Consider the following 24,588-nt stretch of genomic DNA (forward strand, 5'->3'; position numbering starts at 1 on the left):
CCTAACCCTCCCCCTTCATGCCTAAACCTAACCCTCCCCCCCCTTAGTGTCTGACCCTAACCCCCCCCCAAACCTAACCCCGCTATGCTACGTAAACCTAACCCCCCCCCCCCCCCACACACACACACACACACACACACACACACACCACATGTGTACACACATACCTACTAGGGTTTATTTTTGTCAGTAGTCAATTAACTTACCAGTAATTTTTGGAGTGTGGAAAGAAACCCATGCAAGCATGGACAGAGTGTACAAACTCTACACATGGTGGGAAATGAACCCAGGATCTCAGCGCTGTGAGGCAGTAATACTGACCATTACACCATCCATGCTGCCCCATTGTCTCACATATTGCCTAATTGAGTAGATTAAAATCAGATTTATAGACTCATTTCTTTAATTGATTTTGGAGTATATCACCACTTAAAAACGACCCTGGACCAGGGTGTCAATGAAAACAATAAAAGCATATTGATATTGACTGTAAAGAGCGAGGAAGGAAACATAAGAGGACCCACTGCTGAGTCCAGGAGCTAGAACAAAGCAAGAATGTCTCTTGATGGATTACTGGATGTCTATGAAAATACTGTCACATTACTGAATGCTGCAGCTTATTTGGACTCTATCTATTACCGGACTTGGCGTTGAGCAGTTTCCTAGAGCTATGAACTCCCTAAATCGCCTCTATATATAGATAAATTTATCAAAGGCTCAATTTGAAACATCAAAAACATTTTAAATAGACACCACAAAATGTGTTTGTAGTTTAAAGGTCATATTTATTAGGAGATTAAGAGTTGTATTATACTTGTTCTATAAATACAGGACAGCTGACTTAGCTCATAGTCAGACTTACGGATGGCCAATAACAATTCATTTTGTGGATACCCTCGTCCGCTTGTTCCAAGAAAAGTTTGCTCCATAAGACTTGGATTTTGGTTTTGGAATCCTCTTCTCGTCAAGCTCATAACTCCATCCTATAAAAATTATATATACTATAGTTTAGTTTATTCTGTCTCTCTGTTTACATAAACTCAAACACAGAAAACGTCCAGTATGTTATATTTTTGAAAAGTAGCTTCTAGTTACGTTAGCTCACATGGACAATGCTGCTCAAATGAACAATTTATATAATGAATTTGTAAACATTCACGCTGCATGGAGAGACTGAATAGAAATGTAGCACAAAATAGTTTTATGATGATGTTAATAAGGTAAGGGTCACTGTCACAGAGAAACAGCAACAGCAAGCTGGACAAGACGAATTTTCAAGGGCCCATAGATAAAAACATGAGAAAGGTTTTATGCTAATGCAAATATCACAAATAATTTGCAAGCCTTAGTAGGATTGTCAGGTGCAGAAACGTGAAAATAATCATATAATCCTCGATTTGCAAAGTTGTAGTGCGAGACTACTGGAGAAACAGATTTGCAGGCTTATTCTGTACAAAACATAAGTGGATCATTGGTCTGAGACATATTCTTTTTATAAAGAAAAGCCGGGCAAACAGGTAATTCGCTAAAGACAAATCTTGCCCCCATTAACAACACAAAAACTATTTGATAACTTTTAAACAAAATATAAATAAAAAAAAATACCACTCCCATGTTTAGCGAAATGGCTTATTTAATGCAGAACCATTTCCATTTGTGTATGCTAGATGAGGATTACGTGTAGTGTCTGGTCTTTTCTTTACTATTATGCTGGGTACACACTAGGCTGACAGACTGTTCAGCAAACAGAACCACCGTTCTAGTTATATGGTATCCGGATAGAAGATCGGCAATGAGTTAGGGTTAAGGTGGGTACACACTATACAAATATATCTGCAGATCGAGTGATCTGCAGATATATCTGCAGATGATGGTTGTTCGTACACACTGAACAACCAACATTTGTGCCAGCCCGCAGGTCCTGGCGACCAGGGGGCGTGTCCCGCTCCCCTCCTCGCAGCTGCCGCTGTGTGTGTACGGTCTGCCGACTGCCCGTACACACCTGCCGATGGACAGATATGTCTACAGACATATCTGTCCTTCGGCTGTGCAGCACAGCCAATGCGATATGTCGGTGAACGCCGACGTTCACCGACATATCGCAGGTACACACTGGGCGACGGGCAGCAGAAACATTGGCTGATCAATTGATCGGCCAATATATCAGTCAGTGTTTACCCAGCTAGGGCTAGGTTTAGGCACTTGGGGGAGGGTTAGGGTTAAGTTACAAAAAAAACAAGAAAACAACCATGTGTCAACCTTTTGCACTTGTCGATCTTTTGTCCATGTCGACCTATTGCATGTCTACCTTTTGTCCATGTCGACCCATTGGATGCCAACCATTTGGTGTCGACCTTTTGTACCACGCCCAAGCTATACATATACTTACTAATCGGCACCTCGATGTGTCTGGACTGACATCACAAATGGGTGGGCATTTAAATTTGGATACAAAGATAGTTGAATGGATAAGATCATAGCTGCAGGATAGGAAACAGAGTTGTAGTAAACGGAGTGCAGTCTCAGGAGGGAATTGTTACCAGTGGAGTACCTCAGGGATCTGCCCTTGGACCATCGCTTTTTAATATCTTTATTTGTGATATTGCAAATGGTATTGAAGGGAAACTATGCCTTTTTGCAGGTGACACAAAAGTATGCAACAGGATAGACACACCAGGTGGGGTAAAACAAATGATTGATGATCTAGATAGACTAGAGGAATGGTCAAGAACGTGGCAACTACAGTTTAATGGCAAAAAATGCAAGATCATGCACTTGGGTCTCAAAAATCCAAAGGCTAAATATAGTATTAATGGCACTATACTGGAAACTACTGAAGAGGAAAGGGATCTAGGAGTCACAATTTCATGTGACTTAAAGTCAAGCAAACATTGTAACAAAGCAATGAGGAAGGCAAGTCAGATGCTTGGTTACATAGGGAGAGGAATCAGTAGCAGAAAGAAAGAAGTGATAATACCACTGTATAGGTCATTGGTACGTTCTCATCTCGAATACTGTGTTCAGTTCTGGAGGCCACATCTCCAGAAGGATATTAATACATTAGAGACTGTACAAAGAAGGGCAACTAAAATGGAGCAAGGTCTACACCACAAAACACACCAGGAAAGACTAAGGCCCTCATTCAGAGCCGTACGCTCTGAGCAGAGCGCACGCTCTGAATGAGGGCCGCCCTCCATGAAAATGGAGCGTCCTCCTGGACGCTCGTATAGCTGTGGGTCACCACCCACAGGCTATACGAGCGTGCAGTTTGATGGCCGCGATGGTCGTGACCATCGCGACCATCGAAACTGCGAGCCGGAGCCTGCGGTTGAGGTTTTCAACCGCAAGCTCCGGAGTGATTTTGGCTCTATCAGAGCCAAAATCACTCCCACTGACATCACTAGTGATGTCAGTGGGCCGGCTTCTGACGGGAGGCGTTCCCGTGGGAACGCCCCCGTCAGGGAGGCACGCCCCCGGCACGCCTACCAAAGGGGGCGTGCTGTCAATCAACATCGACAGCACGCCCCCTTTGATCAGACACAACGAGCGAAGGACTTTCCTTCGCTCGTCGCGTCTGGCGCATGCGCACGACGGAGCTCCCTCCGTCGTGTGCATGCTCAGTGCAGAACATCGACCCACTTGCGAGCGGACAGCCGCTCGCAAGTGGGTCTGAATCAGGGCCAATATGTTTAAAAATGGGGCAGACTAGATGGGCCAAGTGGTTCTTATCTGCCGTCAAATTCTATGTTTCCATGTACGGGTGCTCGGGCAGGTAACCCATACACACAGCCAGGTGCACAGACATATTTTTGAGATATTTCGGCTTTGGCTATGCTGCAGGGCCGACCTAATAAATAGATCAATCGTTGATACGGGCGATATATATCACCCAGCATAAGAGTAGGGCCACTGTAGTCTGTCAATTGCTTAGAAGTTATTTATTAACACTGTCATATCTCCTTCAAAAGACCATCCCACATGGCTAGTCAGGCTTGGGGAAAGACATAACACTAATGCTTTAGAATACATTGCTTCCTAGAGGGCAAACCATGTATCCCTAATAATGGGGATGCAGTCAGGAAGTCGATGGTCGCAATGGCGACTGCCGGCTTCCCGACTGTCAGTCATTAGACCTACGCCGGGAGCCAGACATCAGGCAAACCGATCGAAGGCAAGCTGGGCGCGGACAGACGCTTAGGGGGGAAGGGTTAGGTTAGGGCTCCCGGGGAGGACAGGGTTAGGCAGACCCCGGGAGGGTTAGACTAGGGGAAGTGGGGGGTTAGGTTTAGCCACTGTGGGGGGAGGTTAGTGTTAGGCACCCCTGAAGGTGTGCCTAACACTAACCCCCTACCGCCTAACACTGGTTAGGGTTAGAGGGTAGAATAGGCTTAGTTAAGGGGTAGAATAGGCTTAGTAGTACTTAACTTTTTTAGCTTCAGGACTTTACCCCCTGCTGGGTTCCCGCTGTCGGGATTTGAATGCGGCCGGTGGTATATCATACTGATCCCCTAATAATGTAATAATGGTAACTAATGCTAAATAAGTAAAATTTGTGACATGTAATTTAAATCCTATGGCCTGTGCTCCTCTTCCATCGAACCTCACCCTATCCGATGCAATGTAGGCAGGAAATTCTGAGCATGGAAATAATGAATTCACGCTACAAGAAACTATACTTCACTGAGGTTACTTACCATTTTTATCAGCAAAGGCAACGGCATCCTCTTTAGAAGTGAAGGTCAGAACCATATTAGATAAAGGATCAGCACTAGAGAAAAAAAGAAATCAATTAGGAAAAAAAAGTTTTTAAGAAACCCATTTTTACATTATTATTATGCTGCTAAACAGGTCTCCACCTTCTCATTAGCAGCTGGAGCAAATGGTTAGCGTGATGCACAAGATATACAGCGAATGTCTGGTGTAGTTTACAACCAGTGGTTCACATTAAAAAGACAAGTAAATCCCAGAACTAAAATCTTTCATAGTCTGTCTAGTGTGAGTTTAAACAGGAGATATCGTTTTTTTTTAAGTGAAAAATAAAGACTTGCTTTCTCTTTTCTATATGGTATTATATACAGTGCAATAAGTCTTACATATTATTTCCCTAATCCGTACCACATCCTATGCGGCTAATCTGTACTCAATTTGGTTGAATTTGTGTTGTGTTAAAACAATATATTACTTTGCAGAGAAAATATAAACCTGACGTAGAAGTCCCTTCTGTTAAGCATATGCTTCTTTTGGGTATATTAGAATAAAATGTGGGACATATGGAAATGTTGTTGGTGAAAGAAGTTTGTTGCAGAACTTTAGCTCTGCAATTATGTTGTTGTTATGATGATGTTCCTATTATTAATATGTTAAGTACCGATCAAAGCCAAACCATCCGTTTTCAGTTATAAGGGTGAGTGGGAGGATCTGCCCATGTACCGCATACTGTATAGTAAAAAGTAGGACAGCTCTGTCGCTGTGTTTTGGAGCTAGGGCAGGACTCATTCCTTTCTGATCATTAAGTCAATAACAATCATCATTAAGGAATGTTGTCAAGTTAAAATGATTCTAGAGAGTGGGAAATATAAATTACAAGTGTGTTCCCTTTCTAACATTAAATACATTTGTGACGCTGATGAGGTGTAATCCTGATACACGTGTTCACATACATCTATCCTCTGTGCGCTACAAGTCGCGCTTCACATAAGCTACATGTGACTCGGTAGTATTCTTGGCGATACCGAGACACGCCATTGCATGGCGTGACTAGAAGGGCTATTTAGAGCGCAAGGAGGCTAGATGTATGAGGACACATCTGTATTTGACACATGGCAAATATTAATTCTTTTGGACCATGAGTTCCAATTTTTGTTCCAAGAAACGGGAAAAAGTTGCCTGCGTCCCGTGGTGCCACTGCCATGCCTGCCAAGCATCCGGATGCCGTCTTCCCTCTCCAGGGGAACGTCTCCCCACACCTGACCATCACTGAAAACCATCTATTTATTGAAAATCCACGGGTGACATCCAGTGTGGGTGAATATGACTCCCTTCACTGAAACTCTTCTGCCCGGCCAATATATGCAGTTGCATTGCCTAAGCTATGTGACACTGCATGATGTGTCTCAGAAGGGGCTCATCTGTGGGGGTGCAGGGCTAGCGGTGGGACAGGATTGGAGAGAATTTAATGTCTTATGTTTGTAACGTTTCTCATTCCCACATTCGGTTTTGACGATGTTGGCACATGACTTGCACGTTAATAGATCTTATGTTTTATTTATTTGATCCTTTATCGCTCGGTGAACTTTAGGACATTTTGGTTCATCATCATAGTTTGTTTATAAAGTTTAATTTTAACATATAGATGGATCACATGTGAGGGGATGTAGCATAATTAAACGGTGGATCAACTCAAACGTTTCCTAAGGAACTTGTTAGACTTCACTTGTCTTTGCCTTGAGGAGCATTTAAAATAAAATGTAAATTGGCTATATCCTCATACAAATCTTAGACGCTTTTGCTAAGAGACTTACGTTGATGCCCAGCCCATTAAAGGATTTTCCCAGCGCTCCCGAGTATCAAAATCCAGTCTCCATTTCTTCGTGTTCTGGACTCCAGACTGCATGGAATTCCTAGCGGGAACGTAAATGCGGACTTTTCTGATTTTGAGCTGCTCCTCTGGGAGGCCAGTTATTGTGCTAATATCCTAACAAAACATAAAAGGACACATTTAGCACATGGTTTGCGTTCGCTGCAGAATATCTATCCCTACAGAATAAAGCTTGGACTCTTCTCATAGGTCATCTGAAGACTCGTGTGTAAGGTGTAAACATAAAAGTCTCTTTAAATGGATTCACTACACGAACACCAATACAAAATCGTACATTATTTTGCTTCAGGAGAGAAAACACTCAGGAGTTAATGTTTAACTCTTGTATCCCAAAATACCAATTTAGAAGTTGACATGTTCCCACTCCAATGGCTAACTTCAGAAGCAAGCTGATTATTCAACAAAAAAGTGAAAGTAATTAACATCACTAAACACTTTTGTCTGGGTTGTGCTTTAATTAACTAAAATCTGCCAGCACCACACCCAGCGTCTACAGATTTTTTTTCCTAAGGGAAAAACCTTTCTATAGGGGATACAAATACAGATCGGAAAGCTACAACCATCATAATCAGAGCAATACTATTCTCCTGTCCGTCACGCTAAAAAGAAGCATTGCAACTTATGCAGGCAGCTTTGGAAAATTATAAAGTCTGTTCGTTAAGCGGTCTGAAACAATATATCTCCTGATAAACCCTATACATTTATTTACTGTAGTCATATTGTACTTACTCGCCCATAACGCACACACCATTATCACAACTGTAACAGCTATAACATAAGAATCGTAGTACCACTAAAATATAATATGTATGGAAGAACTTTAATTAATGCAAACCAATGTTCCTCGGTATAAATGCTTCACCTTTCAATTGCATTAGCCCAATGTGTGTGATTGTTAACGCATAACTTTGCATAATTCAAATCGATTAAAAGGTCTGCTGACAAAATCTTGCCACAAACCTCCAGGCTGTAAGGCTGCTAGTCTTGTGGTAAGCGCTCACAGAAAATAAATGTAATGTCATGTACGATATGAGGTACAGAGCAGCTTGCCTGAAGAAACCTTATGTAACCCTAAGAAACCACAATACAGTTTTTATGCACTTATTGCATACCTTGTTTTATAAAAATCTGGTCTCTAGATTTTTATAACCCTTCTTTATTCTCTTGAAGTAATAGAGGTCAGCGTATTCATCGCTCTCTAAAGCATTGCTAACACCATTTTCCTGTGGTTTCAGACCAAATATCCTAACCCGGGCATAAGCTAACAATTTCTCGTTTTACGCTTTTATTTTAGACATATTGAACTTTTATGGACAAATATTTTTATTAGTGAGAGTCATAAAAAAAAAAAAAATGCCAGGCCTTCTCTGCCTCTTAAAACACATTTTATTACTGATGCTGTGAGAACGCTGCGTCAAGCAAGTCAATTTGCTCTGCAACAGGTTTGTGCTCGGCAGGGTCGGAATATTGCAAATACTTTAATATTGTAATTTCACAGAGCCCACAGACATTTTTTTTTTTTTTTTTTTTGGTCTTTAAAGTTACACGAGCAATTTGTTCAAATCAGTTTCCTTCTTTAATGATATTTCCCATTTTCATTAAATATTCACACGTAAATATATAGGCAATACGTTGTTAATTAAGGGCTCAGCAGGGCATTATAAGGTATTTTAATAGGTATGAAATCATTCCTTCCATCTAGCCATTACTGTAATCATTGTAACATTTTTTACAATAGCACCAGTTGATCGAGTTGGTATGTTAGAAAATAAAGACATCTGCTCCAGGTGCACTCCACTTTTTTTTTTTTGTTTTACCCTCAACCAAATATATGAATTTGTTCAGGAACTTGGACAAGCAGAGCCGAGCAATGGATTCAAATGAGGAAAAAAAAAAAAATAACCAAAACATAAAATAAAAGTTTACACCATTAGATGAGTATTCGAATTTTGACAGTGGCAGCAATAATATACAGAAACAGTGCTTAATTATCCATGTGACAGGACAACATTTAAATTTATATAAAAAGAAAGTAAATCAATTATGCATGTGTGGATTTATTTTGGTACATGGTAAAACATTACCTTTTTTTTTTTTTAACAGTTTTCTACCAAACTTATCTACTTAAGAATTTGATGCATGCATTAAATATGTAGAACAAATAGCTAAACTTTAGCTATATATAAAAGCAGTGGTTCCCAAACTGGGTGCCATGGGTTGTTGGTCCAGGACCAAATATAACTTTTTATGGTCCCATGTCAGAGGTTCCCAAACTTTTTTGAATTACGGCGTCTTAGCCAGTCCTGTCCACCGCCACATAAATGAACTTTGGATGACAGGCAAGCACAGTTTACTTAACTTAATTTTTTTTCAGAATTTTTTTAATAAACTTTTGGCCTGGGGGTGCCATGAAAAAAAATGCTGATACTCTGGGGTATTGTGACTCAAGAAAGTTTGGGAACCACTGTACAAAATTCTTAAAACAATATGAAGCTAGTAGAGCCACTCCATACAAGTGAAGATGTGACTTATTTCTAATGTTTATCTATTTTTTTGTTTTTACTTTAAAATTGGGCTCAAGCTAAAGGTTTTTTTGGATGCTAGACGCAATTAAAGATAATCTGATATTGCGCTGATAAAAAATGTATTATTTATAAACCTATGAGAAGGCATGTTTAAAAAAACGCACAATTAAGCTTCCACATTTCCAATAATAAAGTAATGTAAAATGCCATAGCTAAAAAGCAAGATCAATCAGATCCTGCTACTGCACATCAGCCAATTTCCGAGATTCATTATTTTTTTCCTTGTATTTCTAATTAATTGACTTTCAATTAGGAGCTGCCATAGGTATGCAGCAGCTCCATGGGCTAAATCGCGAAAGGGAGAGTATAAACCGTAAACCGTATGTGAGGTGGCTAATACGGACGCTATTGAAAGCATAGAGTTTTTGCTAAATAAAACGGGGGCGGCTCTTCTAAAGGTGAGGAATTGTCATTTACTATTCTGGGCCAATGTAATTCTGGAATCCATTATGTACCACAGTATTTAATGGTCTCAAAAAAAGACAGCCTAGATGTTAAAGGAGTCAGTGATTTGACATATGGGACAAACAGTCTGAGAATTAAGGCTAGGTTCAAATAGCAATACAATTTAAAAAAAATAATAATAATTAGAACCAATTACGCTCTTTGGGATGAATAAGGAAAGAAAACGCAGCTTAAGGTGCCACTTTTCTTTCACTCACTAGTTCAGATTAAGGAGTAATGCAGTATGTTCTGTTTCATGTAATAGTTTAAGGATTTAAATAATCCTTTAGCAGGTGAATCAATCTTGCGTTGCACAAGAAATCTATTACTTTAAATTAAAGTGTAAACATTTCTAAATACGACACAATTCCTACCTTCCATCATGCCAATGAATATAAGTGCAGTCTATTGAGGTAACTCAATATTAGCGCATAAGTGGAAGCAAATCTAGTGTAGTGTGTATAATGCAGAGAGGGATTCCACGGCCTGCTATGACCCACATTCTGCCAAAGTCCCCTGCAATAACGTCTAGACTGGCGTATTCAGATGACATTCGTGCTTTTGTATGGAAAAAAAAAAAAAATGTCTACAAAACACCCTGCGGGCTGACAAAGCAAAGACGCTTGTTAACTAAGAACAGCTTGTTGGCTAAAGTGGATAGCAATAAATAAGCACGATTTTTTAAGAACAGGTGCACCCAGGGCCTGCTAGAATGAATGCTGCAATGGTTCTAAATCCAGCAGTGTTTATGGCTGTCTACTGTGTGTCTGTATACATTAAACTACATAATTAAAGTCGGATACAAGAAAATTTACCACTTGAACAAAACCACCCCCCCCAACCACCACCCAAAACAAAACAAAAAAAAGTTTATAGTCCATATATCCCCAAGAAATGTATCACACTGTGGAGTCTGACTGCACAAATCCAATCTGGGAGCAGAAATGTAGCCACATTATTGCCAACAAAACACAGGTGTGGAGGTGTACAGTGGTAGCATTAAACAGGGGGGTGGGAAATGTAACATGGATAGTCTGCAAACCCCTCTCTCTTTTATTGGCACATTAGGGGACCGTTTTAAAATTATACCGTTTTTCCTCTAATTTATTTAAAAAAAAAATAAAGTCTGTGCTTGTAGAATTCTGTGAAGTTGGGGGAAGTGTGATACAATGATCATACACTATGGCAAAGTTTTTTTTTATACACAACAAATTAAATATGTAATATTTCCAACGTTAACGTTTTGCATTATTTTGTTTTAAATATTCATTGAGTAGAACGCACACAAAAACCAAACTTATTTTCAGTTGCTCTGGTTCATATTTAGGGGCATAAGTATCAAAGCTTGATGTGAGCTATATATCACCAACCAATCAGCTTCTAACTTACATTTTGCAGGTTGTGTTTAATGATAGTTTGGAGCTGATTGGTTGGTGATATATATTTCACAATTTTATCTCACATCAAGCTTTGATACATATGCCCCACAGTCATTGAGGGCTATTCAATTCAAAGTAAAGGCTGCAAAGTAGCTTCGGTACGGTCGGGCAAAAGCACTGAGATCCACAGGAAAATTAGCTACATGACGCATCATGTTGAATTGAATTACCCTTATTATGCAAGCATACCTAAATATCAAATAATGACCCATGCAACACAGACAGCAAATGTCAGCAACGAGAATAAGACTGAAATGTTCTGTTTCATTTGGACTAAAATTTGAACTGGAAATACATCTGCCTGTTACGGTCATTTTCAATTGAATGAAGCCATTTTTTACTGAATGATCGTCAAACTGACAGATTTCAAATTGCATACTGGTTTGTGCCCCCAGTACAGCTAAACAAACATTTTTGGATCAGAGTCTCTGTTTAACCTGCAGTTCTATGACATATTAACAGAAAGCAGCAGGTTAATCCATAACTGAGACCTCATCATGGAATCACGGGTGACATGCAGTTTGACATCAGAATGATTAGACAGGAGCAGAGTTATCTCTAGCCTTGAGGTCAGTTTGTCACCTAAAAGAGCTTTAAAGGGAAAAAAAGAGGTTATACTAAAAATCACATTCCCCACCCCACCCACACTTAAAGAAAACAAAAACAAACAGAAAACTCCCAATTAGCACAGGAAAGGCCAGGACTAATCAATGGGACTAGAAAGTAATGAATGTCAGGTACAAAACATATGGTATAGGTGGTTTCCTGTTGCTCTCTTTAGCCACTCCACCCCAAATGACAGTAAAATGCCATGCATAGAGGGTTAGTGGTGGACCACAAGTACCCAGAGCTGGCTTCTTTGCTCCAGATCAGCCTTCAGCATTTATTCAAATTCTCATCTGAGCACTCCAAGGAGGAACCCCTGAAAGTCATGCACGTGGGTCAGCTCTAGTTTAACAAGGTGCATGTCTTAAGGTGTTAGCTAGAAGTGAGGGAAACTGTGGAGAAATTGTGAGGTGAGAGGTACCAGAAATGCAATCCCTGAGATGCGATCTACTTTCTGTAAATTCACTTTTTGTAGAATTTATAGTCTATGAATAGAGCTGGGACAAGGACAGTCCATTCATTCTGCTGTGGTTGGGGGAGGAGGAGGACTGGGAACACTTAAGGTCATATACTGTCAGCAACACAAGTGAAATTTGAAATTAAGGGAATATTTGGAAACTTATCTCTAGCAATAGTGGTGAGCTCAAGCACTTTGGATGTGGACCGAGGTATAAAATCTTTTTTTAAATCTTGAGGTAAGCCACCCTAAGACTAACTGATCATTAAGTGGCACATTGGTTGGAATCAAGGGCTCAAGTGCCAAATACAAACCAAAGGTGGGAAACTGCCCGTTCGTTTGGGTTTCCTGCCACAGTCCAAAGACATGGTGATATATGTTAATGGACTGTCTGGAATTGGCTGTGGGAGTTTCAGTGGAGCAGCAACAAGTGTGACTGAACACATTTCTAACTGTACAATTCAGCATATAATATGATTGAGCTTAATAAACACACCACAAACTACAACACCAGGAACAGCACGAGAAAACCATGTGCTTCCAACAAGCTTCTATAAAAAGACAGATTATACAGTGCAATTGAACTTGTTTTTATCTACTTTGGTAACTTTCTGACATTACTTAGGGTAAGCATAATTACAGAACTACTGTATGGGAAAAAAATGCAAACTGCAAAACTGATATGCAATAAAAATATATAATAAAATACTCAGAGGGGGTGATCGGTGTCCCTGATCACCACCACGACGTCTGGCTGCGCATATTAGTACTTCTTACGGTAAGGAATCTTTGCTCAATCACTATAGGGAGTGAGCAAATATGAATAAAAGATACATCTACGTGGTGACTTAACAGGATTGGAGGCACTCTGCGCCTCATTGCCAACAACTGAAGCACCCCCACAGACTTTAATATTAAGGGGCATATTCAACTAGGTGCGAAAAGTCCCGTACTTTTCACAGTCATCGCCGGTTTTCCATGTGAAAAAAAAGTATCGCGCGCGTCTCAGCTTATCCCCGTATTCAATTAGAAATCTGCGATAAGGGGACCCGGCGAAACTGTAACATGCGAAAAGTGCTGTCAGATTTGGGGAAATCAGCATTACACCCCCCAAAAGATGCACTGACATTGGGGATCACTATAGATACCCCCGAATAGCCATACTGAAGGTATCCGGGGTACTTAAATGATTTCAAAAGCTGCTAATTAGCGTCTTTGCACAAGTGGTGAAGAACAGCATTTAGCAGGATTTTTTTTGCAGAAAATAAGTAGTCCCAGCAAATTTGGGGTACATGAAAATGGGGGCTAGCATATTTTAAAGTTGCTATAGTGAAGTTTTAAAAAGCGTAAAAAATCCACCTGCCGCAACCACCCTCAAACTTAAAAACACCTGGGGCATACTTGGCGACCCCTCTGGAGTCTATTTTGCTAATTTTTTACATTTGTCCCCCAACTTTGGGCTTTTTCGCCCCCAAAATTAAAGTACTTTTTTTGGGTGATCTAAAGGATTTTTTAAACTTCATTTGATGCAGTTTATCTTTGCAGGACTGTTCCAAGGGTGCAGGGGTGTTATACGAGGTTTGCACCCCAAAACCCCACTTCTGCACTTTTTTTCAACACCTATTCATAGGCAAAAGTTTTTTGCAGGTTCCATTGCATTGAGTTTCCGCACCGGCGAAAAGTCTCCGGAATTGAATAGAGAGGAAACTCTTCGCATAGCAAAATGACGTCACTCACGATACTTTATCGCCGAAAACGGCTTTTCTCACCTAATTGAATATGGCCCCATGTGGTGCTTTTTCATTCATTTCTTTCGACTCTTTAGAAAACTATTTTAGCAACTTTTAAAAATTAACTTAACATAGAACAGCACCAATTGAGTCCTAGATATTTTTGGGGATGAGCAGTTTGGTCTTGGATCATTCCACCAGGTTCGAATCTCTCAACGAGGCAAAACCGAAGCGCTCCTCTCTAGAGTATAGGATATAAAGTGGATATCACATCATACCCTGCTGACGTCACTGGGGGCATCATTGAGAACATTGGGTCAGTCCAGACAATGGCCATCCTCACTCTGTTCAGACAAAATAGTCCTCTTTACGGAACACTACAGTTTTTCTTTGGGACAAATTGCAGAAAACATGCAAATCAAGCAGAAGGCTTGCAATAAAGCAACAGAGCAGGTCATACATCTGTGGACAATTACAATGCACTCTGGGTAAAACACAATACTAGGATTCTCTCACTCGCCAATCTGCTGTTATTGTGCATGCGCAGTGAAAACGGAATCGGTATGATTTACCGCCGGACCCCTGCCCGGCGGTTGTAATCCCAACACCAGGAGGCCAGCAGAGGGGGAAATCCCGATCGTCGAAGGTAAGTATTAGCTAACCTATTTCTAACCCCCTAACCCTCCTTTAGGGTGCCTAGCCCTAAACTTCCCCCCCCCACTGCCTAAACCTAAGTCCCCCAGGGGGTGGTGCTAACCCTAACCTCCCCCAGGTGGTGCCTAACCCCCCCCTTCCCCTAGCCTAACCCTAACCCTCCTGGGGGGATACCTAACCCTAAGTCCCCCCCGGGTGCCCTAAACCTAACCCTCCCCCACTGCGCCGGTCTCCCGGCGTCAGAAAAATGACAGGCGTCTAGATTTAGGCGCCTGTCATTTAACCCTCGCCGGATTAAAGCAATCGGGAAGCCGGCTGTCGGGCTTACGTCAGCCGGTTTCCCAATTGAATACCGTAGATACAGCCCAATTTGACACTTAATATACTTATAAATATATAAATGCTTGCTTCTATCCTCTTTATCCTGCATCTATCTTCTACCCAGTCATTGGTGCACTGCAGTCTTTCCACAGTAACTCGTAAATCTGGGGCATTATGGGGACCTACTAAGAGCCTGTAGAAAAAAAGTCATGCCGAAACAACGGATTGCCATGAGAATTACGCAGCATGCCACCAGCTGGCCGGTGCTGGGTTACATTGCCAACAGGGCGTTTGTTTTATAATTACGCCGTTGGCGCGGAAGACATTTTCCGGCAGATGACCAAAAACCTATTAAAAACGGATTCCACAATCCAACCATAAGGTGGTGCGATATCCTACTACATTTCCCAGCTTTAGGTCCACTTTACCAGAATACGTTTGAAGTCTGTGTATTTTATGTTTTGTACATTCTGGGAGTGTAAGGACAATAAAGTAAAATGTCGAGAGAATGTGAAAATCCATAATCCAGGTGGATCTGTTCTGTAATACATAAGCGGAGACAAAAGTAAATGCCAAAACAAATACAAGAAGATTTGTGTTTGCAGACATTTGACCTAGACCTATGATGCAACATAAGCTAAACCGCTTAATGTAATAATCAGAACGTTCTCATTTCTCAATATAGAAGAGTGTGAGCCGTTCGTTTGCACCACTTATTTCAGTGAAAACACATTCTGACTTGATACCGTGATACGCATATATTAGGATATATATATATATATATATATATATTAGGATATATATATATATATATATATATATATATATACACACACACCCCTTCATATTTCTCTTCCTCCAGGTATCACTAACAGATCCACGTAAGCAAAACCCAGATATAAACACAGATACACATTTATTTTTCTCTATAACCTGGAAACATTGAAAAACTAGACTTGATATTGTAGGATAAATGAATATGCCTGCACTAGTGTCAATACACATCGACACAATCTTGTGAGACACCGATTTGTATCTACTGTCGCCCGTTTCCACCTGTTTAATAGGACCATTACTAAAAGTAAGTCTTCCGATCCTGGGGAAAACGTGCAATGAGAAAAGATTCATTGGGGGAGATTCAAATGTAGGCGCCGGCGGCTGTCGGTGCCGGACTGAGCAATTCAATTGTTGCTCCGTTCGGCGATAAGTCCTGCTCAGTGGCTTGGGCGCCCTAACCAGGACTTTAGATTGGTTTAGCCATGTTACACGGCTAAACCAGGTTCAATTAGGTGCAACAAGCGCAATAATTAATGGGCACCCAAAAGAAATTCAATTGCAACATTGGACACCCATAAATTAGAGCGACTTAAAGAAAAAACAATTAAATGCGCTCATAAAGTCACTGTAAAAATAACATTATTCCTGGTAAAATCCTAAACGCCTGTTACTTCTTATAATGACAGAAGTTTGTGCATCTAATTTTCAGGTGTGGAATAAATATATATATATATAAAAAAAAATATTAAAATATATATATTATATATATATATATATATATATATATATATATACATAGACACACACACACATATGTATATATACATATACACACAGAAATATATATTATATAATATTTTTTTTCTTCTTTTCTGCATTACTTTCATGCATATAGGTTGTAAGTATAATGCACCGCACTCCCAAGAACAAGAGCCACTGCTGCATCCCCAGGTACCAGGGTTTATTCAAAGGCACCTTGCTGTATGTACAGTAAGCAACCAAAGCAGGGTAACATCTAACCTTTTGGGGTGGGGATTGGTGATTGTAAATTGGTAAAAAAAAACTATCGTTTATTTTTTCAAGTGGAATGACCTGCAGAGCGCACCAGCAATGGTAACCCATTATCTCATTACAGCGGGCATTATCTCATTACAGCGGGCATTATCTCATTACAGTGGGCACTATGGCCCTCATTCAGAGACGGACGCTCTGAGCAGAGCGCACGCTCTGAATGAGGGCCGTCCTCCATAATTATGGAGCGTCCTCCTGGACGCTCGTATAGCTGTGGGTCACCACCCACAGCCTACACGAGCGTGCAGGTTGATGGCCGAGATGGTCTTGACCATCGCGACCATCGCCACTGCAAGCCGGAGCCTGCGGTTGAGTTTCTCAACCGCAAGGCCCGGAGTGGTTTTGGCTCTATCAGAGCCAAAATCACTCCCACTGACATCACTAGTGATGTCAGTGGGCCGGCTTCTGACGGTAGGCGTTCCCTTGGGGACGCCACCGTCTGGGAGGCACGCCCCCGGCACGCCCACCAAAGGGGGCATGCTGTCAATCAACATCGACAGCACGCCCACTTTGATCAGACACAACGAGCGAAGGAAAGTCCTTCGCTCGTCGCGTCTGGCGCATGCGCACGACGGAGCTCCCGCCGTCGTGTGCATGCGCAGTACACACCATCGACCCACTTGCGAGCGGACAGCCGCTTGCGAGTGGGTCTGAATCAGGGCCTATATCCACATTAAGCTGATCCAGAATACTAGTTACAGACAAGATACTCTCATCTCTGTATTGCCTTTTAACGACAAACATTGCTGCAGGTGGGCATACTGTATTCCTTTTCCTCATTCCTTGATCCTAAATAATCAGGTAACGCAAGATAACACTGGAGTAGGGTGTGGGTCAGAACACCAAAGATGGGTCCTAGAATCAGCTTTTGCAGTTGCCTTATTACTAGGTATTACGTTAAGTATAGGCTTTAATACGGTTCAAGAACTGTCCTGCGGGTCTTGAAATGTAAATACATTTATCTTTACGAAGGAGCGATACATTTCTCAGCAACAATCAACATGGCGTATAAATCACGAATCACTGTCCCTATGAAAAAAGAAAATTCTACACTTTTAGTCACTGGCAAATTATGTATTATTACTTCGGGGGAAAAAAAAAAAAGCAAAATCACACAAGCAGATGGCCAGATAAACAGACATAACGAAAAGTAAATTGCTAAATAATCTATAAAAACTGTAACAGAATACTTAGCAACATTTTAAATTGGCAAAATAGACATTTAAAATATATGTTTTACCCTGGCAAGGTCATTGGGCAGCTAATACTTGTCATATTTTATCAGATCTAACTAATTTTGCAGACCCTCTTTCCTGCCTTCCTTCCAACAGCAAATACCAGCGGAGTCAAGCGCAATAAACTCGTGTCTGCACATCAAGCATGCCGTTTATAATCCTACCAGTGGTGACAGGAACCGCATTGGAAAACAGACAATTTAATCAAATGTTTTTGGTTTTACAAGTCTCCAGTTTCAAACCTAAATGTTTTTTTTTTAACTGCAAAACAAAAAGATCTTGTTGTCACTAGATCATCATCAACAGAAGTGAGCCATGTCTCGTCCTGTTTTCCTTTTCACCTCATAAACCAGGCTGGGAAATGTCAAATCGATCATGAGTGCACTATGAGGAAAATGACCAGCTAGTATGATCTATCCAAGTGGGAGAGAACGAGACAATCATTTGTTGTAGAACCCTAAAATGTTGTTATGTCCTGTATACTGTCCATTATAATCAGTAAATATGATAGCTTAGGTTACTCTTCAACAGCCAGGTGATGCTTACAAAGATCTGGTAGTTTGGCCAAGCTACCAGTTTGCTAGAGAGGCATTCTAGGTATTAAGCCTTCCTGGCAGGCAGTTTCAACAGCTTGGGACCAGTGGGTTAGGTGTAAAATAGATCTATAAATGACAGACTGAAGACAGCCATGTTGTGGAGGGCTAACCAAAACTCCCGAGAATACAGCATAATAAAAATCACAGAGGAAACTACTCTCAGACATCAAATGTTACTGCAGGATGTCGCACCAGTGATCTGCATGTAGGTGCTGCTGTAGATGTATATAGAAAATGGGCCTCAGACTGCACACCCTGAATAAATATATATATATATATATATATATATATATATTTTTTTTTTTATTATTTGGAGGCGCTACCTGTGGAGAAAATGGATATACGCAAACGGGAATACAAGTGCACAACTCCAAATTAACTGATTACATATAAATAAATTTTTGCAATAAATAGAGGTTTTTGGCATAATCTTGGCCAAGGTTATGGGCCTACCCACCACATCCAGGTGACCTCTGTAGTGTAGGTCCCTAACATACTAGGGTTCAAATCTAGAGCGCAGGACACCCCCAAACTGGCCCAGCTAAGCCACCCCAAGGCACCGCTATAAAAGGAAAAGTGAAGTGTAAAGGAAATAGCTAAGAGCAGCCGCAGTCGCATATAAAGAATATGCAGTTAATTTGGAGTTGTACATTTGTATTCCCTTTAGCTGCTGTTGATGTGTAAAACCACCTGTGTGCCACCACATTTATGAATTGGTCATTCATGTCAAATAGACATGGGGTCTCCCTACTTGACCATTTGGAATTTTGATAACATTCTACATGAAGGTTGGCATAAATGTCAGACTAAATCTGGGTACACAGCATACGATGGTGCTCCCCAGCAATGCGGGAGCCATGTAATGATACATAGCGAGCGCCGTACACATAGCACAATCCAGTATACGACGGCGGAATGCATGGTTACAGGCTGCATGTCACTATACTGTGTCGTCCATTGCATCGTCCCATCTGACGTGCAGGACAGGAGATGGGAAGATGCGATGAACGATGGATGGGAATGACAGATCAGACCTACACACTATACGATGTATATGAACAATATACTGTTCCATACGTCGTATATTGTGTCTACCCAGCTTGATTTTGGGAAAAGTTTAGTTCACAATATGCAATAGTAGTAAAACTATAGCCCGCAAAGTGGGGCCACGCAACAGTGGCCGACTCAGCAGTGCACAATCAGCAGGTGGGGACGATCTTAATTGGTCCACTTGACATGGACTGACCAGAATGGATAGCCAGAACATCACTTCAGCCCACAAAAGAGTGGTCTCGCTGTTGTATGCAGGCTACAGGTCAACATTAATGAATAATGTACACAGCAGGCGCATCAAGATTTGGTGTAAGAATAGATGCAACAGACAGCAATCAATATTTCTAAAAAACAATCTAAACAATAAAATGATTGCAGCTTGTTTTGGCAACAATTGCAATAAACAAAAAAAAAAATTGTAAAAAGAAAAAGAAACATTTTGCTATATCATGTGAGCAGACTAGGCTTGACATCCAAGTTGGAGCATTCACAGTATTTTTAAACCACATAAAAATCGGTTGCTAATTTAACTTATAGTGAAGAGAGAACAGTATGACTTCACCATGATGCTTCACTTAGGAAAAGGTTAACGTTTGTGTTTGGTTATCCTTGGAGCTGAAGCAATTTAGATGCTTTTTTTGGTACAGAGTCATTTTTCAAAAACCGTTAGTGATCTGGATGCGATTCCACATACAAGCAGTGGTTAGGGGCTTAACCTGAAATATGTAAGTCACCAGGGAACATGGCTGTGCCAATAATACATACTTTAAATACTTAGTGCAGTGTACAGAAAATGCTGAGTGTCACCTGTTGAACTTTGAATAACCAGAATACCGGCCAAACAAAATAGGATTGACTCAATACTGAGCAAGACACTTCATGTTGGCGATGATGTACCCATTTCCTGAACGTGTGGAGCTCTATAAGCCAACATTAAAACTACATGTTATGTCTGCATCGCTGTTACATTATGACTGTGCAAACACAGCTAAACATTCTTAATGCAAAATGTGGTTTCCGGCTTGCTAGCTGGGCTGTGTACATGTCAAATCTAGATAAAACATGTCACAAGTGTTAATAAAGAATGTTGCAAAATGAGAGAAGGCGAAAGCTCGAAGTTTTACTAGGTATATTTTGTTCTTGCGCGACACAAAGTATTTCAGCGCTTTGCATTACACTTCTGGAAAAGGCAGTGGCAAACGCAGGATTTCTAGAGGGGGGTTTCCAAATGCTTGACTTTAGAGCGAGTGTGCCCAGTCCATGAAGAGGGCATAGTTTGCACTTAACCAGCTTTAATATGTGTCATACATAGTGTATAGTGTGTCATGATAATTCCAGCATATACAGGACCAGCGATCACAGAAAAACATTATGCGGCAGTAGGGCCAACCTGCCTGAGCTGAATGTTTTTATTTCAGATGTGGGCTCCATTCCAGAGCATTGGAGCAAGTCCGGGAGACTGGGGGAGCAACAGAAGAACCCAGCACTACCCTGGGCATATATGTACATATTGATATCATCATGCACTGGATAGTGTATTATTATATGGTATTAATAATTAACCATATTGATGGTCTATAGCAGTGCACCCCTAACAGTGCATGTTTTCCAGATCTCCTAGTAGGTGCACAGGTGTATGTTAAAAGATCCACAGGCCGGTGCTAATTATTTAATTTGTGATACTGAGAAGGACATGCAGCACTAGTAAAATTCTATATTACTATTTCTATTGTGGTCATGGTGTGGGCTGGGGATCGGGGTTTCCAGGCAACCGGAAACCCCCCTGCGTTTGCCTATGAAAGGTAATGTCTAAGCTTTGTAAAATGTGTTATGCCAGTCACTGTGCGGAAAATATAGACTTCATTAAATAGATGCCCTCTTAATGTTCTCGACTGGGTTTTACTAAATAAAACCATTGTTCGTAGGGCTCGGGCTGGAACCTATATAATGGTATCAGAGGGCACTTAAGCAGCAGCTAAGCTCAATCAACACTTTCCAGTCTGCAACAACCCTCTAGCCCAAGAGTGGGCAATAAGCGGTCCTTCAACTGCTGTTGAACTACACATCCCAGCATGCCTTCACAGCAAAACTGTGGCAGGGCTTGCTGGGATGTGTAGTCCCACAGCACCTGGAGGGCCCAGCCAGCTAATTGCCCACCCTGCTCTAGTTCCTAGAATATGGTGATGGCAGTGCCAACCTAATACACTTCAGTGGCCAATTGGGGGGCCCTCTAACCTTCAAAAGGGCCACACATTACCCTTAATATCAGTAAGAAACCAGTACAATATAAAAAAATAAATAAAATACATATGTCCACCGTGTCAGTGGGCATTTTGAAGTGTGGCGCGCTGTCGCAAACAAATCTGACAATAAAACTGAAAGGTGCAGGGTGAAACGGGAGAAAGCCTAGAAGGGCACACATGGCCATTTGACCGTCTGTTGCCCATCACCGACGTAGCCTGGTAAGTTTTGGTGTACTTCTAAAATTTTTTTAAAAAGTCTCACTTACTTTTCATACTCAATCTACCTATGAAACTCAGCAGTAAGAAGCCTGTCTGATGACTACCTGGTACAACAAGACGACCAGAACAACTCTAATATAAAACAAATATGTTTTATTTAATAAAACCCTTGGTTGTAATAAAATTGACATGATCAAAGCCTTAACACATGTGAAATAAATGAAGAGGACTTAGGGGCACAATGTTTGTGTGTTTCACAGCTCTACCCATTTTGACACAGAGCAGCAGTGTCTTTGCCCAGCAGACATGTGAGGTACCATAGCATAGCTGACTTGTTGCCAAAGATATGGGATAAAAAGCTTGGCATCTATCACACGCCTGACACGTAAAGGGCACAGCAGCTCTGAGAGTCTTGCCGATGCTCTCTGAGTCTAGACACACTGATTTCTCACACTTTTGAAATGCCTTACAACACCCTTTTGTGATTGTTCCATCCACATGGCTTTTTGCTAGTGACAAGGAAACCTATCCTTTAAGTGACATTTCAATAGGTGAAAGCCTGGGCTCTACAATTCCACGAAAACAATATGAACGCTTGAAAAGAACTATACGGCACCAGCCTGAACTCTTCCATGTGGAGGTCATATAAATGATCACTGCGCAGTCTCGCTGCTATATATAGCTGCCGGAAGCTAAAATAAGGGATTTATATAGACTTTAAGTAGTAGTCAAGGTTCTATGTCCAACTGGAGTAACTGCTTTTGAAGTCATCAAATGCTGATTGCCGGTCTGTCCATTTGTCTGACTGGCTCTCAGATCCAACAGAGCCTCACACTTCTCCTACTGCTATAGCGGCATTATATATTTTCAAAAGTTATGTCAATCACTGTCACAAATTAATACTTCTCAATGAAAATCTGATATTTTTTTTAAAAAGGGGTTCTCCGTACGGAGATGGATTTATGGGTCTTCTACACGACTAGAGTATTTATTTTTTTAATCAATACACAACTTTATATTTTTGGATTCCTTCTATGTCTTTCAGCCATAACTACTGCTGAGGTAGAGGGCATTCTTTTTTATGTGAAAGTGTATCAGGGTAGAACTATATCCAATATAGTGAACACTGAACTGTATAATATATCCCAGGGAATCAAATCCAGCCTGATGATAAAAATACATGACTTGAATGCACAGAACCAAGAATGTAATGAAGACTGCAGCTGGGGCATATGCTAGGTGTGCAAGCCAATAAATTCAAGTAACATACATCACATCTGGGCATGCAACCCTTTGCATTTTGATGTGGGATTAATAAAAAAAAAGTTTTAAAAAAAATGACCTTGAAGACTATTGCCTATACAAAAGCACATAGATATCTGCAGAGTCATCAATCTGTTCACCAGATAGGACATATAATCATGGGTAAGACCTATCTCTACTGAAGGAAGTCTTTGGGCCTGCCACACTGCATGAAACCAATGCATGAGCAACATTAGAGCATCACAGCTCGACAGAGTAAACAATGAAAAATTGTTTAGAAAATGGAGGTATATATACAAGTCATGAAATAGGTAGACTTCTACATGGGAAGGGACACGCTGGCAGCAGACAATCAACCTGCGTCTCTGGGGTCTATTTACTAAGCTGTGTTAGGAGATAAAGTGAACGGTGAAAAGGTACCAACCAATCGGCTCCTAACTGCCATTTTTTAAACACAGCATGTGACATGGCAGTTAGGAGCAGATTGGCTGGTACCTTATCACCACCTTATCTTATAACACAGCTTAGTAAATAGACCCCTATGTCGCGAAATGCATCCAATGCTTGAAGATGGCTAAGACAATATACTGCTTTTTACGTACACAAGAAAAGCAATAGCTGGCAACGACAGACACATTGATCCTAATAAAAGCAGTGTACCTACCTAAAAATTAGACGTTAGCATTCACAAATATGTATCGGTTTTCAAAGGTTGGCAATTTTTTTTTATTTTCTTTTGGGTGAAATTTGGAAAAACAATTCTCACATCTAACAGAACAATTTCCCACCCTGTTCCTGATAAACAAAGGCCAAGACGACTCCAGATATCGCTCATACTTGGTTTCTAGTAGATAACGTCAACCTATTGAGAAGTAATGTTTACCACATACAACATCATCTTACCAACATAGGAAAGGTGATGGGCTACAGCACTTCCTTTTTTATTTAGTTAATCTCTTTCTACTGCTAGAGGGCAAAAGCGTCATTTTGTAGTACAGTCACGTCTGGTCAGGCCGCTGTGCGCAGGACATAACTACAGCGCTGCCTGATTGGAGAGGAGCTGCAGCAATTCACTCAGGTTCCATGGGGGAGATGTAACAAACCTTGGAGAGATATAAAAGTACCAACCAATAAACTTCTGTCTTCAAACACAGCCTGTAAAATGGCAGCTGATACCACTCCCCCATGCTAGTTACATGCCTTCCACACACACATTAGGGCTCTAATTTAGAGAATGAGCCTTGCAAAGCTTTAGTTCACCAATCTTGTGTTCTTCTAAACAACAAGTACAGGGTAC

The 24,588-nt window shown here is 40.9% G+C and overlaps 1 protein-coding gene across 1 annotated transcript in view; it reads right to left on the minus strand.

Annotated features, from left to right (window-relative positions):
- Nucleotides 1-764: 764 nt before the first annotated feature.
- The window catches only part of NDUFS4 (NADH:ubiquinone oxidoreductase subunit S4), a 138,010-nt gene continuing 114,186 nt past the window's right edge, over nucleotides 765-24,588 (minus strand). Inside the window, exons 3-5 of the mRNA XM_088469487.1 lie at nucleotides 6,522-6,694; nucleotides 4,695-4,768; nucleotides 765-983 (exon numbers count right to left, since the gene is read on the minus strand). Coding sequence (XP_088325613.1) covers nucleotides 880-983; nucleotides 4,695-4,768; nucleotides 6,522-6,694 — 351 coding nt within the window. The 3' untranslated portion in view covers nucleotides 765-879. The remainder of the gene's footprint in view (nucleotides 984-4,694; nucleotides 4,769-6,521; nucleotides 6,695-24,588) is intronic.

Source organism: Taudactylus pleione, unplaced genomic scaffold, assembly GCF_031769625.1.
Source record: "Taudactylus pleione unplaced genomic scaffold, aTauple2 ptg000092l, whole genome shotgun sequence".
Lineage (NCBI taxonomy): Eukaryota > Metazoa > Chordata > Amphibia > Anura > Myobatrachidae > Taudactylus > Taudactylus pleione.